The sequence below is a fragment of the Sus scrofa genome, chromosome 4 (assembly GCF_000003025.6).
Source record: "Sus scrofa isolate TJ Tabasco breed Duroc chromosome 4, Sscrofa11.1, whole genome shotgun sequence".
NCBI classification, from domain to species: Eukaryota; Metazoa; Chordata; class Mammalia; order Artiodactyla; family Suidae; genus Sus; species Sus scrofa.
The window spans coordinates 103131497-103154630 of NC_010446.5; the positions used below are offsets into that span (position 1 = coordinate 103131497).

Consider the following 23134-nt stretch of genomic DNA (forward strand, 5'->3'; position numbering starts at 1 on the left):
GCCTTTAGCACAAAATCTGACAAGGTGCTAGTGAAGGTGAATTTCAAGACCACACCACCTGATATAGATGACAGTTGAGAGGCAGGGGTTGATAACAAAGCTCGGTTTAAATGAGGCACCTTGGAGAAGAGTCTAAATATTAAGTGGATCACCACCCCCAAGGTCACCACCCATCCCTTCTCCCAGAGAACGCACCATCTTTCAGATAAGTATCCAAGGCTGACAATGCTGATAGGCTGCACGGTGGTGAGCGGTTATCTCCTGAAACCTTAAGTTAGTTCACCACTGTGGAGACACCAAGAAATCAGAGGCACCCACGAGGTCTTTTTAAATATATTTTTATTTCTCAAACTCAAAGCTTTATTTCATCAAGTTCTAATACATTTTGCAATGACAAGTGATTTCACCTGCATCACATAAGAAGGTCAGTGACCGTGACACCAAAGAGGAAACCTCACACATCCTAGGCACCCATAAGAAAGATTTCAAAGGCTAAGCAGATATAGAATAACAAAAAAGCTCCCAATTTAGTCTAATTCATATCTTTTCATCTATAGTAATTTGGAAATTAATGGATAAAAACTGAATTTTCCTAAAGCAACTATCTTTTATTCATTAAAAAAAAAAAAAAAAAAGACCAGATGGCTTTGGTTTTAAAACACCCACAGATCTATGTTATTTAACGACTTCCTCTTTAGTGGATGGTCTTCTAACCTTCCTATGCAAACAAACACGGAAATTTGCACCAACTCTCATTAGCCCAGGGAAAACTCCAAGCTTTTTTTTTTTTCTTTTTCTTTTTTTTTTTTTTTTTTTTTTTTGCTTCCACTTAAACTATTTTTTAAGTGATAGGTAAACAGGATTTAGAACTTGAACTCATAAAAAGGCATTTTTCTTTCCTGATCCTCTCCTTGGAAATCTCCACAAATAATCCTGAAAAGTTGCCAGGTCTCTTTAAACATATCCCCCGCTCCATGCCCTCCCTTGGTCCCCTGAATGGAACTGGCTGAATTAAAGTATGTTCCAAAGTCAGCTGTGACATTCTGGTCTCTGCCAGATTGAAAAATTCGAATCTAACCTTGGCAACTGGAAGTTCCTTCGCCTCACAGAATCCACCCCAAGGGTTCTCCCTAGTGTGGAGCCCAGATACCCAGGAAGCAATGGCCCCAGGGAGCATCAGGGTCTCTGCTCCCAACTAGATAACTACCATTTATTCTCAAGAAGAGGACGTTTGAGCTCGGAATCTAGCTGCATCCTAAGATGAGGCACCGGTTCCAGAAAGTTAACTACAAAGGAGGTATTCCTAAAGTTAGGAAGTTGCTTTTGAATGGCACCATTTCCCAACGTTAACAAAGTGGTACTCGCTCAAATCCAAATCTACCGTGGAGGTAAGGGGCTAGTGCTAGCAGGGAGGCTGAAGGACAAGCAGATTCGGGGCTTTAGCAACTTATTAATGCGTCACCACAAAATACAGGTTCACACACAGCTCACTGTGACTCAAATCCCTTGGGGGGAGAGGGGGATCGCACTGGGGGGAAAAAAAAAAACCTTGAATGCCAAACCACATCTGTTAGCACACATCAGGAACCCAGCATCTTCCTACCCGACCCTCCCCATTGGCCAGGTCCTGCCAGGTGTGAGCCAGGCCACCTCCCACGTGCCATCAGCAGGAGCCCAGATTTGAAGGTGTCAGTGATGTAGATTCGTGTCAGAGTTGAAATTACTGAGTGAGGAATAGTGTCTCGCTGCCAAGTTAAGATTTGAAGGGAAGGTGAAGCTCGAGGCCAGGAATTTAGTGTGTCCCCTTCTGCCAAGACAAGGGGGGGGAAAGGTACTGCTTGAATCTCACAGCTGCTCAACCTGATGCCAAGAGGCAGGCTGGGGTAATGAGCTGCGGACTTGCAGAAAGCTTCAGAAAACTGCTCAGAGTCCTGAGGCAAATAAGGCTGCTTACGTTTCTATTAGAACTTGCACTTGAACTTTAGTGCCCTTGGCCACTGCCAGGTTTCATATTACTCAACACACAAAGAGGAACCACTGGACTCAGTACAAGTTCAGTGTACCCGGTGCTTGTGTGAGCAGCACGAAAGGCGGGTTTCAGCTAGAATTTCCAGACACCTGAAATTCAAGGTTACCTGGTCTGCTCCGAGGCAGGCAAGAGGCTCACAGAGCTGGGCCAGGGTGGTGTTTAAAAGTGCAGCTTTTTACCCTGACGGCTCTAGAGCCCAGATCTACTGTCCCGCTTTCAGGCGGCTGGGCTGACTGAGAACTTCAGGTCTACCGAGACAGCCACGGTGCAATGGTGGTAAACAACTGGGCAGGGGCGCTGGGAATTTCTAACAACATCTGTGCCTCCCTTCATCCTCAAAGGAAGACTAGTACCAGATTGGGGGGGGGGGGAAACAAGCAGAAAGAACTCCAAGGACAAACCGGCAATTTAATGCAGTTAATGTGATGCAGTTCTGATCCTATCTTCCTCTGGAGCCTCATTATGCTGATCCTCAAGCCTTCGAGTAGAGGCAACACTGGCTTCTGTGAGCAAGTGCTTATGCCGGTGGCTGCGTCCAATTTCAAAGCTTTGGTGAAACAGCTCTGTCATTTTTGTGCAAACATGTTGCCATCTGACCACAAGGGCAGCCTTTTTAGGTTACAGATGACCACGTAGTTGGTAAAGTTGGGGTTCACTCTTCATTGCCCTTTTTAACATGGAAGCACGCCAGGACTCCTCGCTGCCACCTCAGTGTAGAACTAGCCTTGACTCAAAGCCAGTGAATTCAAATACAACCATGGCTCCCAGGGAAACAGGAGCTGATTACACTGAGAAGTGGTTTCTGTTCACCTCGCCCACAACATGGATACCAACTAAGCAAGCCTTGGGTTTCGGTCATGCCCGATCTGCTTTCAAGAGGACCAACACACCACCTTCCAGAAAAAAAAAAAAAAACAAAACAAAAAAACAAAAAACCTGAAAATAGACTCTTTAGAAAAAGGTAAACCACCCCTTTTCTACTACGCGTTAAGGTAACTTCATTGCTTCAAACAAGGAGAAAGCACTCACTCAGGGCTTGGGATGTGTACGGCCACAGGAGAAAGTCAAAATCAGGAGCATGGATTTGATTGGATCACTTGACAAACCAAGCAGGATGGCCACATTAAGTTGCTTTGCCCTTGATACCCCAAAGTGATGCTTTCTAAGAGATCCCACAAAGTTTCAAAATACAAAGTCCCTTATCTTAAGCTACTGGGAAAGCAACAATAGCCTAAAACTCTCCCATTTACTAAGCTTGCTTCAGATTAGAGAGATTAACACTGTTTTCCTTCTAAAGTGCAGAGTATAAACACGTGTGGTCAATCTATCAGAGGAAGAAGATTCTTCTTCATTCACGCAGTTCTTCCCAAGTACACTAGCAGTCATCACCTCGAGGTGCCTCGGCAGCACACAAGGCCCCACTGTGGAAGGAGCAGCCACCTGACACGCGGCACAGGACAGCAGCTGCGACTCTAAAGCAATGTTAAACCAAAGAACTCTGCCTGCAAGAGCGGGCCTCTCCACAGGTCACAGATCCACGGAAATTCCTGCATTCCTCTGCTGCCCAAAATGCCTGGAGAAGGAAACCACTATTGTTGAAAAGTAAAAATACAAACAAAAGCAAACACAATCAGCCAAAAGTACTCCAGAAAAACAGCCAGTCATACTTGGAATGTGACCAAGATGGGTTTCCGATTAAAACATGGGAAGACCCTCACATCAGTTACTGCAAGGACTTTAGACTCACCACAATCCTTAGTCTCGGGAGGAGCAAAACGCAAAAGTGATGAGCTGATGGGGGGGGGGAAGGGTCATTCAAAAAGAATTCCTTACTTAAAAGAAAAAAACTGAACATTCACGTTTCCTATTTACAAGCACCCCCCGCCCCAGCCGCCACCACCACGATTTTACTGAACATCATGTTGCACATTTTATTTTGTTTTCAAGTTACATTTCCAGAAAAGGTCTTTTTTTTTTTTTTTTTTTCCTTTGTCAGCGATAATCTCAGTTCCTCGTGATAGCACAGCATTTAAACCATAAACCACTTCCAACCAGATCGCAATGCTCCAGCTTTGGTTGACTGACACGAGGAGTCCTCAGCTCTGCTGACAGAGAATAAACACAAGCAACTGAGTCCCTTGAACAGAAATTCAACCACAAGAGCACCCTCACGTTTGCCATTTTCTGCCTAAGACTCCGACAAGGAAATGGACTAGCCGCACAACTTTCCTAACTGCTGAGAATTCCAAGTGAGGGCCGACGTCGCCCGCCCTGGGCCCCAGAGAGGGGCCCAGCAGCCAAAGACTCCTGACACCTGCCCGCGGGGCAGACCCCGTCTCAGTGACCGCACGGAGCTCGGGCACCCCAGTGCCGATGTCTGGGGCCCGGCATGTGAGTGTCCGTCTTGGAAAGATGTGCACAGGTCATACTTCCTATAGCATTTTCCAAAGTGGCACGGGCATAATGGGTCCCTCTGGGGTTGGCTCATGATACACAGTCGACCCGTTCCAATGGGCACACACACACACACACACACACACACACAAAAAAAAAAAAAAAAAAAAAAAAAAAAAAAAGCAGAATCAGAGCTGAGTTCCCCTTTAAAAGCCAAACACCTACATCTAGAAGGAGGCTCCCCTACCCGAGAGCCCTCGCCCTAGGGGGGCTGCCCCTGTGGAAACCCTCGGGTCTCAAGGTTAGTTACAGGGCAGCCAGGTGGGGTAGGGCTGGCTGTAGGGGAGCGGAGGGTGGGCCACGTAGTAGTTGTTGAAGTTGCCGTCGCTGACGTAGGGCGCGGGCTGGTAGTAGCAGGTGACGGTGGTGGCGTTGGGGATGATGTTCTGCTCGGCCAGCACGCGCAGGGCCAGCAGGGAGATGAGGTTCAGGGTCTGCCTGCGCTCGTGGCCCATGAGGCACACGGTGCTCTCGTTGACCACGCGGCGCAGGGTCATGAGGTAGTCGTACTTGCTCCGCTCCTCCTCGGCAAAGTGGTTCTGCAGGTAGGTCTCCAGCTTCCTCTGCTGCTCCAGGATGTCGGGGAAGTCGATGAAGAACCTGGAGCACATGTAGCGCTCCAGGGTCTTGATCTCGTCCTGGTCGGTGGGCCTGAAGTCCCGCACCAGCAGGTTGCTGTACTTGAGCAGCCCCCCGCCCCGGATCTCCTCGGGGTTCTTGGTGGCGATGAGTCTGTTCTGCAGGTGGTCGAAGGCCTCCTCGAAGTCCCCATACACGCTCTCCCCGATCACCGTGGGGTGCAGGTGCTCGGAGATGGGGTGGCTGGAGCAGTCATAGAAAAAGAGCAGGGAATCCAGGATGATCTGGAACGAGTCCACGCTGAACTCGAACTGGCGCCGGATGGAGTCCACAAACTTCAGCTCCACGTTCCTGCCGTTCTTGTTGGACAGGGAGATCAGGCTCCAGCGGTCCGTGTCCGTGCAGACCTTCACCAGCTTCTGGACGTAGGCCTCCTTCAGGGTGACTGGACTGATCTTGAGCTTGCTCACGCCCTCTGGCAGGAAGTTCAGGAGGGAGCACAGAACCACATCCCTGACCAGCTGGAACTCCGCCTCCGTGGGAAGGGCCACGTGAAAGATGAGGTCCAGGTCCTTGCAACCCAACCCGTTGTCTTTGACCAAGACGTGGCCGGCCGCAGAGCCGTTCAGCCGGATGTCCTGCACTTTGATGCCCGCCTCCTCCAGCTGGCTGCGGACAGTCTGGACGATGTCCTTCAGCGTGATCTCCAAGGTGGGGAAGTTGCCTCGCCCGTGGATGGGGACCACCTCGGTCAGGACCTCGTGCAGCCGGCTCACCTGGTCCCAGTTGAGCACGCTGAAGGACACGCAGTCCCTGGCACTGCTGCTCTCCTCTGCCATCTTGGGCGATGGTCTTGCCAGGGACACTGGAAGGGAGGGGGAGAAAGAGAGTTAGGGTTCACTCTACGCGGCCAAGCGGCTCCGGGGACCCGGGGAGGATGCTGGTTTCTTTCTGAACATCTTCCTTCCTGGCCAAGTGGTAAACGGCACCTACCGCTGGGTGCTGCTGTGAGGGTTAAATGAGTTAAACACGTCAAGACCAGGGCCTGCGTGGAGTTAAGGACAAAATACACACAAACGTACCCTATACCAAGGCTCACACGTTTTTAATTTTGCTTTCTATCAGGTCTGTTTGTTCGGGTTGCTGGTTTCCTCTGTGTGAGAGTATCGGGTAGGGGGCAGAGTTTGTGTGTGAAGGGACGAAAACTTATCCAACCAAGTAACCTAAACATAGCATCATTCCGTGGAGGGTCTGGAAGTTTTGCTCATTTTCCTCGTTTGCTATGGAAATCACCTCTCCTCGCTGTGGCTCCCTAACTACACCTAGGCTGCAAGGCTCAACAGAACATACCACCCACGAAAGAAGATTCCTTCACTCTGCGAATAGGTGGATTTTCAACTTGAAGCTACAACCGCACCAAGAAGAGGGAGTCCGCCTAGTCCTGCGGGAATCAAGCCCACCACTCTCATCCCCCTCGCTTACAGGAGCCGGCTGCCCTGTAACAAGCTCTCCTGTTATCCAGGGCAGGACCAAGGAATCGGCTGAAGGACAACATTCCTGTGTAACAAAGGGTTAGGTCAGCTAAGGAGTGGAACCGCTCTGCCCAGCAAGGAGGCCCCCCGCACAGGATGTGGGAAACCTGCTGGGGCAGTGTGATCTTTCAGCTATATTTTGAAAAAGAGTCCCTTCAAGCTATTCAAGGAGAACAAAGTTAGCACACAGTACCAGGAGAAAAGCATGCTTCTCGCACTTCGCCTGCTAGAACCACAGTTACCAAAGCAGTTTTCAGCCAAGCTACGCATTTCAGAAAAATGAAGCCCAGCGGATCGCTGGAAATCCTAAGGTGGAGTAACAAAAACAGATATATTGGGAAGTCAAGTGCCAGCGGGTCCACATGGGTCCCACATGAGCTGGATGGGCATACCAGGTGGAGGTGCCATCCTCAGACTTCGCCAGAGAGAGCTTCTGCCACCCCCTTCACTTTTCTGCCTTCCTAGACATACACAATCCATCTCAGTGGCCTGCAGTTTCACTGTCTGGAAGCTGCTAGTATTGCATGCACATCCAGCATGCAGAGTCCCGGGGTAGAAATGTGCGTTTGCAGTCTGGCATGGGTGCCAAGGATCCTTGCTTCATCTATGGCACTCGGATGGGGTGATTGTCACTCTGTGGTGGGGCCCCATGGACACCCCAGGAGCCAGCCATTTAGAAGGAGGGTAAGAACACAACATCTCAATACAAGGCAGTGTGTGGGCAAAAGAAAATGTCACATAAAAGGTAGGGAAAGATGTGTCCCTTGATTGGGATGCAGGAAGGCCACCAAAGAGCTCACTTATGGGGCTGGGACATGAGCCCACAGAGCTGTTGGCTGGGGTTGAGGGGCAGAAAGCAGGAGGCAGTCGACACCTGGCAGGCCGTCCAGTCTGGCCATCATGCGCCTCTCCTCAAGCCCGATCTCCTTTAGTATGTAGGTTCGGGGACTGAATTTGCTTGGCTGGCAATGGGAAGGTGGATCCCGTGACCAAAGCAGGCTCTGGATGGGCGTGCTTCTGCTTGCTACTGAAGAACACTTGCCAAGGGGAAGATAAAAGTGTCCCTGCAAACCTGTTTGGACAGTGCTAGAAGCCCCAGGCCACCTAGATTATCCTACCAAAGCACTTCCAAGTGGAGGATACCAAGCAAACTTTGTGATGAAATCGTGATGTTCACTGGGGTAGCCTTGGATTTCAGGTCAGATTTGGGACTGCAGAGTTCCCTTTTGAATGTGCCCTATACCCCCTTGGATCTTTGGGGCCCCTTTAATGATGTGTGTACAGGGTACTTGTGCCCACTAGGCAAGGCCCTACACAGTTAAGTTCAAATGGTCCCTGAAAGGGACGGCTCCAGCTTTGTTTTGCAACACGGCTCAACTATGATTTGGTGACAGAGATTTCTGTCTGGTATGTTGACATCCCTATAAAAATACAACTTGCTTTACCCTGTGTATCAGCTGTTGGCGTGCTTCCGAGGCTCATATCTACGATGCAGCCAGAAGTCACAGCCACAGAGGAGCTGCAATCCAATCAGTACTTGGAATAGAAGGAACAATTAATTTTAAGAAAATCTCCAGGAAGAAACTCAATGGTGTTGTAGAGGAGAAGAGCTGTTTTGACTCATGCCTTGTTTTTTTTTTTGTCTGTCTGTCTTTTTGCCTTTTCTAGGGCCGCTCCTGAAGCAAATGGAGGTTCCCAGGCTAGGGGTTGAATTGGAGCTGTAGCTGTAGCTGCTGGCCTACACCACAGCCACAGCAACATGGGATCCAAGCCGCGTCTGCGACCTACACCACAGCTCACGGCAACGCCGGATCGTTAACCTACTGAGCAAGGGCAGGGATCAAACCTGCAACCTCATGGTTCCTAGTCAGATTCGTTAACCACTGAGCCACGATGGAACTCCACCTTCCTTTTTTTTTTTTAACGTTTTGTTAAAAAAGAAGAAAAAAGAAGACATTGTCTAGAATTAAAGTCAGGACCACTCCCACCTCTAGAATAGTGGTTCTTAGCATTAGAAGCGAGACATCTAAGACCAGGGAGAATCTGATGAAAGCTATCGCTCCTTCTTGGGGTGGGGGGAGGCAAGCAGTACATAGGCCTGAAAATGTTCATGTTTTCTAAACTCTCTCAACTTGTAGTAGGTTCAAAGTTAGAATCTATTTGAGACTGAAAATCTGTATGGTTTATATGGGAGGAGGGGCAGGAATAGCCAGAAAAGTTACAAAAAATAGGAATGATGTATACTAGCCTGGTGAGAGATATTATGAAGCCACAATCATTGAAACAGTATGGTAATGGCACAAAAGGACACAATGATGAAACGGAAAATTTTAAATCTAATATATAAGGGGATTTGGTATACAATAAAGGAGGCATTCAAAATAGTAAAAGGAGATTTTTGAGACATCTGGATTGTTACTTAGAGTTTAAAAATAAGTGAAGATGGCTCCTTAGACTGTGCCAGTCTAATATCTCAATGAATGAATCAAAGACTTACGTGTAAAAGATGAAACCCTAAAAGAGCATTAGAAAAAAAAATACACACTTACACAGAATAAATAGATAGTCCTCTCTAAATCACATAAAAGTCACAAAAATGATACATTTGCCTATGTAAAAATTAAAATATCCACATAGTAAAAACACCCTAAAGAAGTGAGAAGACAAAATTAGGAAAATATTTGTAACATTAGACAAAGTATGTCCTTAATGAGTAAGGAACGCCTACAAATCAGAGATACTAGAATCCTAATAAAATAGAAGGGACAAAGGACAGAACAGTGGCTCAGACACACAGCATATTCAACCTTACCGTAAGGGATGGGCAAATTCAGACTTCAATGCATCATCTGTACAGACTGGTAAAGAACAAGAAGTCCCTTCCATGGGTTCTCCGTGAAGAATCACGTGGGACTCTCAATTTTAAGTGGACACACTCTTTGGCACAGCGATTCTACTTCTAGGAAATCTACTTTGAATTTTATCCTAGGACTATATACTTCAAGCACGTACAAGGATACTCAGTGAAGAATTATTTATAAAGATACAGTCATCAGTCAAGAAGGTTAAATGACTTGATGCATGTATACAACAGTATATGAATGCATGCATTGTCCCAAAGAATGGTGGCAGCTCGAACTGTATGCATATGAAATGCTCATCAAGGTTTATTTGCAAAAAATCATGTGTGAAACAGTGTGTATAAAAGCATAAGTCTATGCTTATACAGTGAAAAAAATCCTCTGGAAGAATTCACAGGTAGTTCAGGCTACACCAAGTACCACTTCTAGGCTGGGCGACGGATACAAGGAAAACTTATTTTATCTCTTTTGAAGATACGTGCGTTAGTTGAAAAAAATGAAACTCTTATGAGCCCGGTTCAAAAATCTTTCTCTTAGGAGCCTTCTAATCTGCTACCTTGGGTAAATCCTTCAATTCCTTTCCTCCTCGCCCTCCCCTCAAGCCCCATATTCATCCAAAATCAAGTGCACTTAGAACTTCCCCTCCAAGCCTTAAAAGCTGATCTCTAGAGGGTTGGGCAAGGGAGGAGGGACAGTTTTTCTCTAGAATGGCTTCTAGGCAATTTCCTATTCATACAGTGTGTAAAAGAAGAAGTCCATTGTTTATAAGTTAAAAAAATTTTTTGAAACAATGGCTAAGCCATCTCATCTATGCCATTCTGTGTTTAGTATCCAGAAATGTCTTTTGCAGTTTTACAAGAATTGCTATTCCTCATTTCAGACCTGTTACAACAGCTATCCTTATGATACTGTTGACGACTGGCTACAGTTGCAAAAACCTTAATAAATGCAAGAAATGCTTTTTCAGGAGCCTAAGATGCCTATGGTTGGCATCTTCCATGTCAACAACGTTAGCATATATAAATAATGGAGTTAGAAGTCTTAGGGGAAAAAAAAAGTGGTCTATATAAAAGCACAGTGTGGGACATAACAGATGCCGAGTGCATGGCATAGTTTTAAATTCTCCCAATTTACCATGATTTAGATATGGAGGAGCTCCTGAAGCTATTAAAGGCTCACATTTAGGTTGAGTTCATATTTGGTGTTGAGCTCATTAGAAGAGCCCCAAATAAGTTACCTTACCGATGCCTGCTAAAAAGGAATTCTTTGTTTCCCCTCAATCCCAAGGGTTTCAAATATCAAACGTACATTTACAAGTTACTTAGACAAACATGGCATTACTAGAATAAATCCAAGCCATAGGCCCATAGTGCTTAGATAAGACATCAGAGCTTGGTGTAACAGCTTTAGTTTTAATTAACCACTTGAGATCGACATTGATATAATCCCCACAGAAAAGAATCATGTCAAACATACAGTGTCAACTCATGAAAGGTCTTGGTTAAAGGCAAATTCTAATTAGCAGAATGAATGAAATAGTAGCTAGGAAAAAAATTAATTTGAAGTCTGGTAAATTCAAACCAAAGTGCTTACATCAAACACTTTTATTGTCTGAGAAACAGATTCACTGTATTTTGCACAATAGAAACTGGAAATGGTGGGAACCCTGATTTCTCACTGATTGGAAAATCCAGGCACCTTTTCACAAGTGGGGATGCCTAAGTGCCTCCTCCGTTTAAGCTATTTCATCTTCTAAAAAGTTTGACTTGAGCTGAATGACTCTCTTAGATACCCTTAAATCCCCTTTTATCATCTGGCTACAGCAGAAGGGTAAAACAACACATGAGTGGAAAACAAGTTTGCAGAGACGGCAGCCAAAGATGAGAGGGAAAGACCCCCTGAGCCCAAAAATGAAACTAAGCCCCTGAGGTCAAGACGACACCTGACTTTCCTTCATTCCCCACTGCCTGGGACACTCAAGGCAGGGTGATGTGAAAACCTGTTTGAGCTCATTTTGAGAAGGAAAACAAAGCTACATCTAGTCCCGCTCCCCAGCTTATCTAGATCCCAGAAACGAGAGTGACAGGCTACAAAAGCACAAGGGGACTGCAGGTGGGCATCAGCACAGGCAGGTGGACGGGTTGGAGGCGGACGCCAAGGGCATGTGCAACCCTCCCAGGCCTTCTGGTCGAGGGCTTAGGTCAAGTCAACACTGCTTCCTCTTTGTGCCCGGCATTTGATGTGGACGCTGCCCAAAAAGTCCTCAGCAGGCTCCAAGTTAGACATTATATAGTTAAGCCTAGGTCTGGGACATTTCACATGAAAGCTCCAGAAGGTTTTGTGGAAATGCTGCTGCGATGGGAGATGCGGTGCTCTTGGCCGCACAGCTGTCCATGAAGACAACTGAACGGCCCCCTCTTTCTTTGTGGGCTCTAGAACACAAAAGAAACTCAGGCACATTTCAGCGTTCCTCTGATGACAACACACCCTCTCACTGTTAACCTCATGCTACCCCAATGGCCCTTCCTGGCAACCCTCTCCAGCTCGGGGTCAGAGACCCAGCCATGGGCAGCGACCAAGCCTGCAACAGACCCCAAGGAGGGGGGTATGCGCAACGATGCCCTCTGCTGTCGCTGGCTCCTGGCTGAGGGGGGACCCCTGTACCCAAGGCTGTCGTCTTCCATGCAGACTCTTCTCTGGGCACAACCCAGGACACTTTAAGCAAAAAGAAAGTACTTCACTGCATGTAAAGGCCTAGAGAGTTTAAGCAGAAGCGAAAGCAGATGGCAACGCACGTCCTAACAGCCTGTCCACTGCTCCCTCATCTAGCGGAGTGAATGGAAACCACAGCGCTGGGCCTGCTTCTTGTTTTCCTGCAAGTGAGGACGGAGAGGGGAGCACACAGGCCCGTGGAAGAGTGTTCAGTACAAGCCCCTGGCATCTGTTCCTGGTTAACCCTCGCTGCGCCCTGAGGAAGCCACGCCTGCATCTTACAGGAAGAATAAGGATGGCAAAGGTGGAGCGAATGGACCCCAGACACCCTACTCCGGAGCTAATGTGCTGACTCCTGGAACGGGCGACAGCTTCCACCAAGGTCCAGTTCTGCCTCTGGTGGGCAGGAGGTGGGGAGCGGGCAGGAAGCACAGACTCCGAACCCACACATCCGCGGGGAAGACCAGTTCTCGCTGCTACCAAAGTGATCTCTTCTAAAACGGAAACTGTACTGGTCTTAGACCAAAAAAAAAAGGAGGTCCCGGCTAACAACATAACTATGACACTTGATCTTCCTTATCCCCTCCGTACCCCGGAAGGCAGCAAACGTCCGTCCACCACCCTTTCCCGCCTGCTTGAGTGAGACTCCAGGTGAGCGAGAGACATGAGTCAGAGATCGGCGGCTTAAGGACACCTCTCAGAGAGGCTCCAGAAAAGATAACTCGCCGGCCCCACTGTGGGAAATGCCAGCTCTCAGTGGGGGCGCAGGCACATCAGCTGTTTCCTAACCAACATTTTGCTAAGCCTCACTTCCGTTTCCCACTGGGTTAATTTTACTACTTGAGGAGCTCAGGCTGGTACTGACAGGTGCAGAGCCTTCCAGGGAGCTCTTCACGTAGAAACAGCCACAGCCAGGGGACCCCAAATATGACTAGATGTTTGGCCAGGTGCCCTAATATGAGCCACCAAACTATTTGACAAGGTCCCAAACAGGCAGAGAAACAGCGCTGCAAGGGTTTCAGCTGGATCAACTCCTCTGACTCCTTCAACAATCCTCTGAGAGAGAGTTATCCCCACTTTACAGGTGGGGGAGCTGGAGAACAAAGAGGTACACACATTGGTAACTGTCCAAGGATGTGCTGCTGGCTGGCAAGTGGCAGAAATGGGATTTAGGAACCTCCCCGGGGGGTGGCAGCTTTGGTGGCTGTGCTGGGGTGGGGGCAGGGCTCTGAAGGGAAGCTGGTTGCTCAGGTAGTTGTAGGAAGGAGGGGGCAAGAAGAAGAAAAGGGGAGCAAGATATGAAGGTTTGTTTTAAGATGTGGGAAAGAAGTTGGCTGGACGTGCAAAGGCCCCCGGCAGGACGTATGGCCAGACGGCAAGTGCCGAAAGCAAGGCCGAAGCATTTAGAACGAAAGAATCTAACAAGTGTCAGGACAGAAACTCCCTCAAAACTGTCATGGAGTTGGGGGTGGCTCCCCAGCCTGATGGGGCCACCCCAGTGGAATGTAATTAAGCAGAGACAGGCTGACAGTCTTGGAAATGTTTGTTATCCAGGAACAAGGGCTGAGAGATGACAGCCCAGCATCTTCCCTTCTAAGGGAGCTCCCGGGCGCTGGCCAGCCTGGGAGGCAGCGGTGGTTTCAGAACAAGCAAGTTGGAGGGAGAGAGAAGCCAGGAGTGGAAGGAACTGGGACAGACAGCCTGCTGGACAAGCATTAACAGGACAAAGTAATGGCCCAGGAGGGAGCTTTTAGGAATGGGCTGATCCCGATCTGGCTCTGCAGCTCAGGCTCGTGCCCAGCTCATGGAATAAAGGAACGGCTGCTGGGATTTGCTCCGGAGGCTGGAAGATCAGGATTGCACATCTGCTGACAAAGCACCAGAATGGGACACTCCCTACAGATGAGAGGGCAACTTTACTGGATCCAAGAAACAGACAACCCAGCCAGGGCTGCAGAGAGAGGGTAAGTAAATTGGCAAAAGGTGACCAGGACCCCAAGGGCTGGCACGGGAAGGAGAGCTGAAACAGACTGACAGATGTGTGCACATGGAACCTAAGACCAGACACCTGCCCCTTTTCCCACCTGCACACGGTCTGACCCTTGAGAGTCTTTCATCCTCAAGAAAGAGCCAGGCGCTTGGAATGACCATGGACTTGATGAAAGCTGCAGCCAGTAAGTGGGTAGAAAGGAGAAACACCAGGATCAACAGGGATTCAGCCTTCTGTGAAGAAAGCCCCCCTTACTCCTTGAAATCCTTGGGAGGTGAAGGCCAAAGTTATCAAAGACCAGGGGGAAGCCTGAGGAAGCCTTTTGTCTGCCAGCCCCTCGGGAGGGCCCTGGGCCCACCACCTGCCAGGGGGCCACATTGTGGAGTCTCTTCCCCTGCCCCCAAATACACGACAAAGTCAGATAGCTGAGAAGCACACCTGTCTTTCATGCACATGGAATGCAAGTTGAGAACAGATGGCCCAAAGCCACAGAACCAGATAAAATAATGCTTTGTTTATTAAAAGGACAGTAAGATGTATTCTTGGTTAACTTTTTCCAAGAAGTTATGTTCACAGCTGCCCACAAGCACCCACAAGCGCACTCTACCTCAGTTCAAGGAGACAAGTGCCCCACGCCCCAAAGCTGTGCCCAGAGAAGACGGCTGTCCGGCTGCGACACGAGCCCTGCAGGTGGTCTTTTCTCACTGGGCTCCAGCACGTTTGGCCAGAGGCCTCAATCTATTTTCTCAGGGTTATCAGCATCCTTCCAGCCATTCAGCACTGATGTTTACTAGACTCGAAAAATTTGGTTTGATTCCCACGGCAACTGGGATGCTGCCTGAGCTGAACGCAAAGTGTCCCAGAAGGAAGCAGAAGCAGGTACAGGGGTTCGTGCCCCTTCGCTCTGCCCCCAGCTTTCCCAGGGGGAGACTCCCCACCAGTGCCAACACAGTCTTTGTGGTTATCAACAACCGGGCCCTGTCCACAGACACCCATCCTGAGCCGACTCCGCAGAAGGCTCTCTCCTGTCTTTCAAAATAGGACGCTTAAGCAAGTGTGGTTGGAGAGATAAAGCTGGAAGGACTCATGCTGTGGCTGCAAAACAGCATGAGACAGAATCAAAACACGGGCCCAGATGTTATAACAGGGACACCGCAGAAGTTCAAGTGCTTAAAGGAATACCCCAAATTGCTGCAAATATAAATACTAACAAGGTCAGAACATAGATATCTTTGCATGGGCGTGAGGCAGAGAAGCCTTGATTTTTTCCCAAGGTGTCAGCATGATCAAGTGCTACATACACAACTTGAAATGGAAATAATCCTTGTTGCTTCTGGCTACCTCCCTCCCTCTTTCTAAATCAAAACTATTACAGGTCTGAACTCATTTAGAGATCCCCAGGACAGCCCTATACTTTCAGAGATGGACCAGGCTGAGAAAAAGAGGACGATTCCTAGGAGACTTTACCGTGAAGATGAACGAGTTTACATACATAGGGTTGAAGCGCTGACAGCTCCAGGTTTTATCAAGGGTTGTGTCCACAGGCTACTTTGCCATCTGAATCTCCAGTTTAGAGCTTTGAACACTTGTCCGAAATGAGGACCTCGGTCAGCTAAAAGCTGTCTCATCACCAGCCTCGTCACCAGCAGCATCCCAGGGCGTTACCAGGAAAGGGATAAGCAACTCTTAGTCGGTCAAAAGCAGCACGTCTCCTTCTCTGGACACAGACACACCCCCATCCCTGCTACCTAAGCATTTCAGTGAGGATGCTAATTATGCACAGGTCCATCCCAGTTCTAGTTTCACATAGATCCTTCCCGGCAGAGTTAACTTTTGCATAACAGGTACCCAACCTCCAGGGACTTAGCAATGGTCTCTGTGACAACATCATAAACACTGCCAAGAACAGAAATTCGAGTAGAAGGGCAGGCGGCGGTGGAGGTGGTGGCGGCGGTGCAGGAGTGGGATTAAAGTCAAGGAGCGAGACCATGGGATAGCAGCTATTTCTGCACCAGCTGCAGGTGAGGTGGCCAAACCGCCTTGTCTTTGGTGTCCCTCCCCGTGTGAGCCATAGAGGCCACATGCATGGCTCACTGGGGTGATTAATTAGCATTTACCAAATCCTGGGCTGTTGTTATTAGACATCTCCTAGGCACCTTTTACTTGAAAGTTATTTCCTCTTGCATTTTCAAATGTTAGTTGTTAATAGATTTAAATTGTTGATGAATTGTGGGAGTCGCGGTCCCCTGCCAGTCTCAGAAGATTTTATCTGCTATTCTTTAAAATTCTATCACTTTATGATTATTCTCTAAGAAATTACAGAAAAACAACTGAACGAGCACAGGACCAGGACTCAAACATCCTGTGTTTTAGGGTCAGGGCTGACTCACACGGTGAATGATTATCAGTAAGTGTGGCCACAATGACTGAGCCTCCTTTGCTTCTTGTAGGTATGTGAGAGCCTACCACGTTCCCAGCACTGTTTGAGCAGCTCACGCTCCATCAGAGGGCAAGCGGCCGAGAGCTAGGTGCTAGATCACACTCTTCCTCCAAAACGCTGCATTAACCCTTGCCTCCCATGCAAGGAGAATCAGGATTTGAGAGTGAAACATTTTTGTGGATGGTCTAGACCTGTGCCACCCAATACCAAACTGAGATGTGCCACGAACCTAAATTATACACTGGATTTCAAGGACGCCGTATAAGGGGAGGAAAAAAAAAAACCCTAATATTTTTATATTTATTACAAATTAACATGATAATATTTGACATGATGGGTTACATAAAATTAATTTCACCTGTTTATTTTTACCTTTTAATGTGCTTACCAGAAACTTAATTTTGACTCATATTTCATCTGATGATGAAGCTGAAGGCAGAACCTGAAGAGGCGGAGATGCTGCTAGGACCAGAACCTGGGTGTCCTGACAATTAAAGGGGCCTCAGAGGCAGGGAGGGGCTAGGTGTAAGGCCACAAAGGGCCTGGGCACAGGAGACAGCAGCAGTGCCACTGTTCTACCCAGCGACCCCAGGCCAGCACCTGGACACATAGTAGGTGACCAATTAGTGCCCACAGCAGCTCAGGTCAGACCTCTGCCCAAGACTGGCCAAGCCCCCCTCAGCATCAGCCGGGACCGTGGTCCTGGTGCCCACCTCTTCAACCATCACAAGCACAGGTCAGGGAGAAACAGGGTGTATTTGGGGGGGAGGGGCAAACTGCCAAGGGAGGTGGATTACCCCTCTTCCTGGCCTAGTAAGGGCTCGGAAGGTGACAGAGGCTTATGGCAACACAAGGGGGGGGAGGCAGTTCAGGATTCATGGGTGATTATCTCTCAAATGGTGTTTACAGGGAGCAAATAGACAGACATGCACCTTTGGGTGCTCATCCAATTTAAGATTTGAAAAAACCAGCAAGTCAGGTACAAGGTAGAACTACAAAGCAGCACTGATGAGGAGGGTGTGGGATAAACGGATCCCTGGATGGGGTGAGATCAGAAGCCCCTGAGAAAGGGCCAAAGCTGGATTAAAATAAATTTGGTGAGGAAAGAAGAACATTAACTTTTGAAAATCTGAGTATATATTCCAGGGGCAAAGTAGGGCAGCTAGGAAGAGAGGTCAAGAAAGGTACAGATCCCCCAAAGGTGCCCCTCTTCTAGGGGGATGGCCACTTCTTCTGAGTTCTTTTATTATTATTATTAATATTATTATTTTGCTTTTTAGGACCGCACTCATGGTATATGGAAGTTCCCAGGCTAGAGGCTGAATCGGAGCTGCAGCTGCCGGCCTGCACCACAGCCACAGCAACACCAGATCTGAGCCACATCTGCAACCTACACCACAGCTCACGGCAATGCTGGATCCTTAACCCACTGAGCAAGGCCAGGGACCGAACCCGCAACCTCATGGTTCCTAGTCGGATTCGTTACTACTGAGCTGCAACATGAATTATGAATTCCCCTGTGAGTTCTTTTTTTTTTTTTTTTTTTTGGTCTTTTTGGCATTTCTTGGGCTGCTCCCACGGCATATGGAGGTTCCCAGGCTAGGGGTCGAATCGGAGCTGTAGCCACCAGCCTATGCCAGAGCCACAGCAACGCCAGATCTGAGCCACATCTGCAACCTACACCACAGCTCACGGCAACGCCGGATCGTTAACCCACTGAGCAAGGGCAGGGATCGAACCCGCAACCTCGTGGTTCCTAGTCGGATTCGTTAACCACTGCGCCACGACGGGAACTCCCCCGTGAGTTCTTAAGGTATTTTCTTTTCGGGGCCAGGATGGAGAGCCGGCGGGAGGCAGGGAGAGGCGGCAGGCCATGGCTCTCATGGAGCTGCTGTCTGCAGCTGGAAACCAGGGCAGTGATGGCAGTGGGAAACAAAAAGTGACAAAGACAGAGACTCAGCAGAACTAGCATGGAGTGAGTTTGGGGAGAGAAAGGCTGAGTGAGCTGTGTGAGGTGGTGCTGGGTGGATGGGCAGGCAGGGAAGAGCCTGGCGGCAACAGGCCTGGAGCTGGGCCTGAGGACTTTCAGCTGTTGGCCAATTAGTCATCACCCCTTGCCTCCAAACCTACTCGCCACACCTCCCTTTTAAAGAAGGCCCAGAAGCCACCCAGCACTGGGGCTCAGGGCTTCTGATCTAAAAATGTGTTCTGGCCCCTCGGCCCCCGGGACGCCATCTCCCACCCTGAGAGGACCGGCAGCAGGACGCCGGCGGAGCACCGGGTCCAGTTACCAGGAGCACCTCTGCGTGCCAGGCCCCGCTCTGGGCACCGGGCATTCAGCCATGAGCACAGACCCCTGACTCCCTGGGGCTCATGTGCCCATGGCTGCCCCAAACTGGCGAAAACCAAGGGCCTCGAGGACGTTCTGAGGCCACCCAGCTCCTCTCGCACCCAGAGCATTCCCACTGGCCTTTTCACACGCCCTTCCTTCCCTGGGCCGCCTCAGCACCTGGCACCAGCTGCGGCCCAGCAAGCACTTAACCACTTACGGACTCGGTTGCTGTTATCCAAGAAGTAAACACTCTACACAGTTGGGTGACCGAGACTCCAAAAAGGCTCTGAGACTAAAAAACATCCTCCACGAGAGTTGCTTAACATCAGCAATTATTTCTTGACATTCGTTTTGTTTCCTATTGTTCCAAGAGGTTCTGCAAACAGTTCTAGAACAGGCTACGGGGCTCAGCTGAACAAAATCTATTAATTCTAAACAATTCATAAGGCTTTCTTACATGCTGAATTATATGAAGATGCTTCCTCTAAGCCATTTATATTCCAAATAGCAGCTTCCTTATTCATGCATGTAGTGAAAGGACAAAAAAAAAAGGTTTTGAGACCAGAAGTTCCGGAAGCCTCACAAAGATCAGCACTACTGCCATAACCAAGTGGCTTTACACACACGACCGATTTTTTAAACACAGAGGTATCGGCCTCATCATCATACCACTTAAACTTATGCCAATTTATTGAACTTGCTACCGTCAAAACATCAAGAGAGAATATTTTTCTATATTGCCTTGTTTACCTCAGTGACCACACAAAAAAGCAATGGACCTTATCTAACCGAATAATGTTTCATCCCAAGCAACACCTCAGACTCCGCATTGCTTCCCCTTAAACCCCGCCCCGCTCCCCCCAACAACAACAACAGACACAGTCCAGAGTCTGGTGTGGGACTGAGAAACCCAAACACAGCCTCCCAAGTTTAACTGAACTCATGAAACTAGTCCTGAGCATCCACAGGACGAGACTCTCTAGGTAACACAAATGAGGTTTACCACATCCGTTCAGAGCTCTTGGCTTGTCATTCTTTAGTGCCTGACCCCATGCACACAACATATCAAAGATGAAAATGAAAACGGGGTATTTATTTGCTTAAGCAGTTGAAAAAAATAATGTCCTTTTCCAACTTTGTATTCAATGTGCCCAGTTTCTGGCACTGGGAGAAGAAGGATGCTCCAGCGCGCTCTGGGTTATCTTTACTTCCAGGCAGTTCCCTGGACTCTTGGAAGTGTGAGGATTTCTCTGTTCTCGGATGGGCAGCGGGTGCACAATCTGGCCTGGCCTTGACCACTGGGGGATGCAGACTCGGTAGAGATGGGGCAGGGGGAGCTTCTGCGACTCAGGAGGGGATTTTGGTGGCTCCTCGTACTCACAGGAGAGCTGAGGACATTTAACAGACAGAGCCACGGGTGCTCAACTAAATCACATTCATTCTGACAAACAGGCCAAGGGCCAAATCCTTTCCCTCAAAGTCACCCCAACTTAATCTCCGGGTACAAGGTAGGAATCGTGGAAGAAACAACCTAAAGAATGCTGCTGTTTGCTCTCTGTGCACACACAAGCTTAAGAAATTAGGGAACCTTGTTGAGGCTAACCATTTTAGAGGCCTCCTGACAGAGAAAAAGGGTTTTTTTTTTTTTTTTAACGTTGATGTTAAAATTACCCGCAGCTACCTGAATGATTATATACAATATACCAAACCCTGCTTTCTGAAAACTCCTTATTGAGAATAAATGTACTCGAAAGATGAGGGTACAACTTAAGACCAAGGTTCCAGTTATCTCAAGTAAAAGCTTGACTCCAAAGATACCAAGCTTTCCATCTTTGCAAACAAGAACGTCAAACCCCTGCTGGTCCAGCTTTGAGCTTCCCTGAAAGGGAAGAGAAACGTCAGCGTTTTCTACTCCCCGCCACCCTCTTTGAGGGCAGGGCTTCAGGGTCGCCTGTGTGGGTCTCACTCCCTTAATACCTCTGGAGGTTTAAGACAGCACGATTCTTGGTAAGCGCTCCTACTGCCCTGACCGCTGCCTGGCTTGCTTCCCTGCCAAGCTACTCACGTTGAAAGGCTAGTGTAGCCAACAATGGCCACTCACATCCCCCCTGCAAGGCAGCTGGGCCAAGCCCAGGAGTCTACTGCAGGAGGATTTAATAATCTTAACTTTATTTCCTGGGGAGGTTCAAGTTCCCAACTCACCTCCTAACTATCCTGAATACCAACTGTCACCATACAAATTGGCTACCTAGTCTTTATAAACGCTGGATGTTTAAAAGTGCAGTTGAAGCACTCCACGGTTTGCATATTCTAACTCCAGAAGCAATCAACAAACGTTAAAAAAGCAGCAGGTTCCTATTTGAGACAACGATTTAGGCAGCCCTGCAGAAGCCTCCCTCTGGACAAAAAAAAAGGGGGGGGGGTTGCAAGGAGACCGAACAGATCCTCCCCACAGGGTCCTGCCCTAACAATCGGTTCTAGTGCTCCTGGATGAACCGGAGTTCTCCAGAGAAACTCGCCAGGCACTTCCCCGGAAGTCGTCTCTTCCTTCGAGGTAGCGCCGATTTGTTTCTCTCGGGCAGGCGTTCCGCGTTTAGGTGCACAGGCTGCTACCCTGCACTCGTCAGGTTCGTCACCCTCCTCTGGCTCCCTCCCACCTTCGCGATCTGAACTGTGACACCTCTCTGGACAGCCGTGCCCCTAAGCCGCCCGCGGCTCCGCTAGCCCAGTCAACGGACGGCCGTGGCTTTCCGCGTACAGGCTAAGCAAGTTTCATTCCTAAAAGGGGAGGAACCAGGTCGCAGACGCCGTCTTCCCGAGAGAAGCAAAGCCCACGCGTCACTCGCTTGGATCACTTTGCTGCTCTCGGCGTCCCCAGTCTAGTGCGAGTGCAGGAGAAGTTAGAGATCTCCGCCCTCTCCCTCAAACCCTGGCGCTGGCACCCAGCAGGGGGAGGGTCCCACCCCTGTCCTCCCCTTCCCGGACTGATACAGCCCCCGACCGCTGCTGTCTCCAACTGCACCTTCCAGAGCCGCCGCATTCGAATTTGCGCTCGGCCGGCCGGCCAAGGTGTGCGCACCCGCGGAGCGCCCGGACGAGCCCGAGAGACCGCAAGCAAGGGAGGAGTGGTGCGGCCGCCGTCGGACCCGGGGAAGGAGCTGAAGGCCCCGTCACATACACTTCAGCTGCTCGGCAGGCTCGGGCCAGCACGGAGCCCGCGGGACGCGCGGAGCAGGAACTCGCCGAAGTTTGCCAGGCCCGGTCGAAGTCTCTCGAAAGTTGTAGCTCCCTCTCGGAGCGTCTCGCCTGGCCCTCGGGGGCGACAGGATAACGGGGGTGTCGTCGCTGGAGCTGAGGGGGAAGGGGGCACAGGGGCCCGGCACCTGTCCGCACCTCACCTCGGGGCCGCGGCGTCCCCTCCGGGCTAGGCGAAGACTTAGGCTCCTCTCGGCTGGAGCGGACCCCCCGAGAGCAGGGCGCGCGGCATTCTGGGACCGCGCATCCTCGCACCTTTAAAGGAGGGGGTTGGTGGACTCACCTGGGCGGCGGCGGCGGAGGAGACCACAGAGGCAGGTCCTTGGCGTGGGCAGCCCCCCAGCAGGAGCGGCGCGGTCACTACAGCCCCCAAGCAGCGGTACCGAGTGAGCAGTCCTGCCGCCGCCCCCTCCGTTTTTATATGGCCTGACCACGCCCCCGTCCGCCGCCACCGCCCCCACCCCCGCCCCTTAGCCTGCCCTCCCGGGGGAGCGAGGGGCGGGGCGGGGCGGAGCCGGCACCCACCAAATCCTTCCGCCGGGGCGCTGACGACGAGGGCAGGGCGAAAGGTGCCCTCTGATTGGCTCCTCGGGTGAATGGTTGCCGAGAGACGAGTAAATCTTCGGCGGCGGGAAGGGGCCGGGGTGCCAAAGGAGATAGCATTGCGCAGGCTCAATAGAGAGGGGCTGCGTTGACAACCCCCCCCTTAACTTCGGAGTTACTCAGACTCCCTTTCGACTTTCCACTACCTTCTCTTTTGCTGGTGGTAGCGCATAACTTATCACCCAACTGCCCCGCGCCCAAGTTTTTTTCCAGCTCTATTCCGCTCCCTCGCGGGTCTGTTTTTTTTACTTCTCTGGGAATTTTAGCTTTAGTTCCCTCTCCGGTAGTGGGGAGTGAAGCCCCCACGCCTACCCCGGACTCGAGTTTTTCTTTTTTCTTTTTTTTTT

At 49.7% G+C, this 23134-nt stretch overlaps 1 protein-coding gene across 2 annotated transcripts; it reads right to left on the reverse strand.

Moving 5' to 3' along the window:
• Window positions 323–22578, reverse strand: FAM46C (family with sequence similarity 46 member C). Of its 2 annotated transcripts, none has more exons than XM_005663542.3 (2): window positions 21952–22438; window positions 323–5927 (listed from the first exon to the last, which is right to left on the reverse strand). In XM_005663542.3, exon 2 carries the CDS (start codon window positions 5899–5901, stop codon window positions 4726–4728), a length of 1176 nt encoding a protein of 391 aa, XP_005663599.1. In that variant the 5' UTR covers window positions 5902–5927; window positions 21952–22438; the 3' UTR covers window positions 323–4725.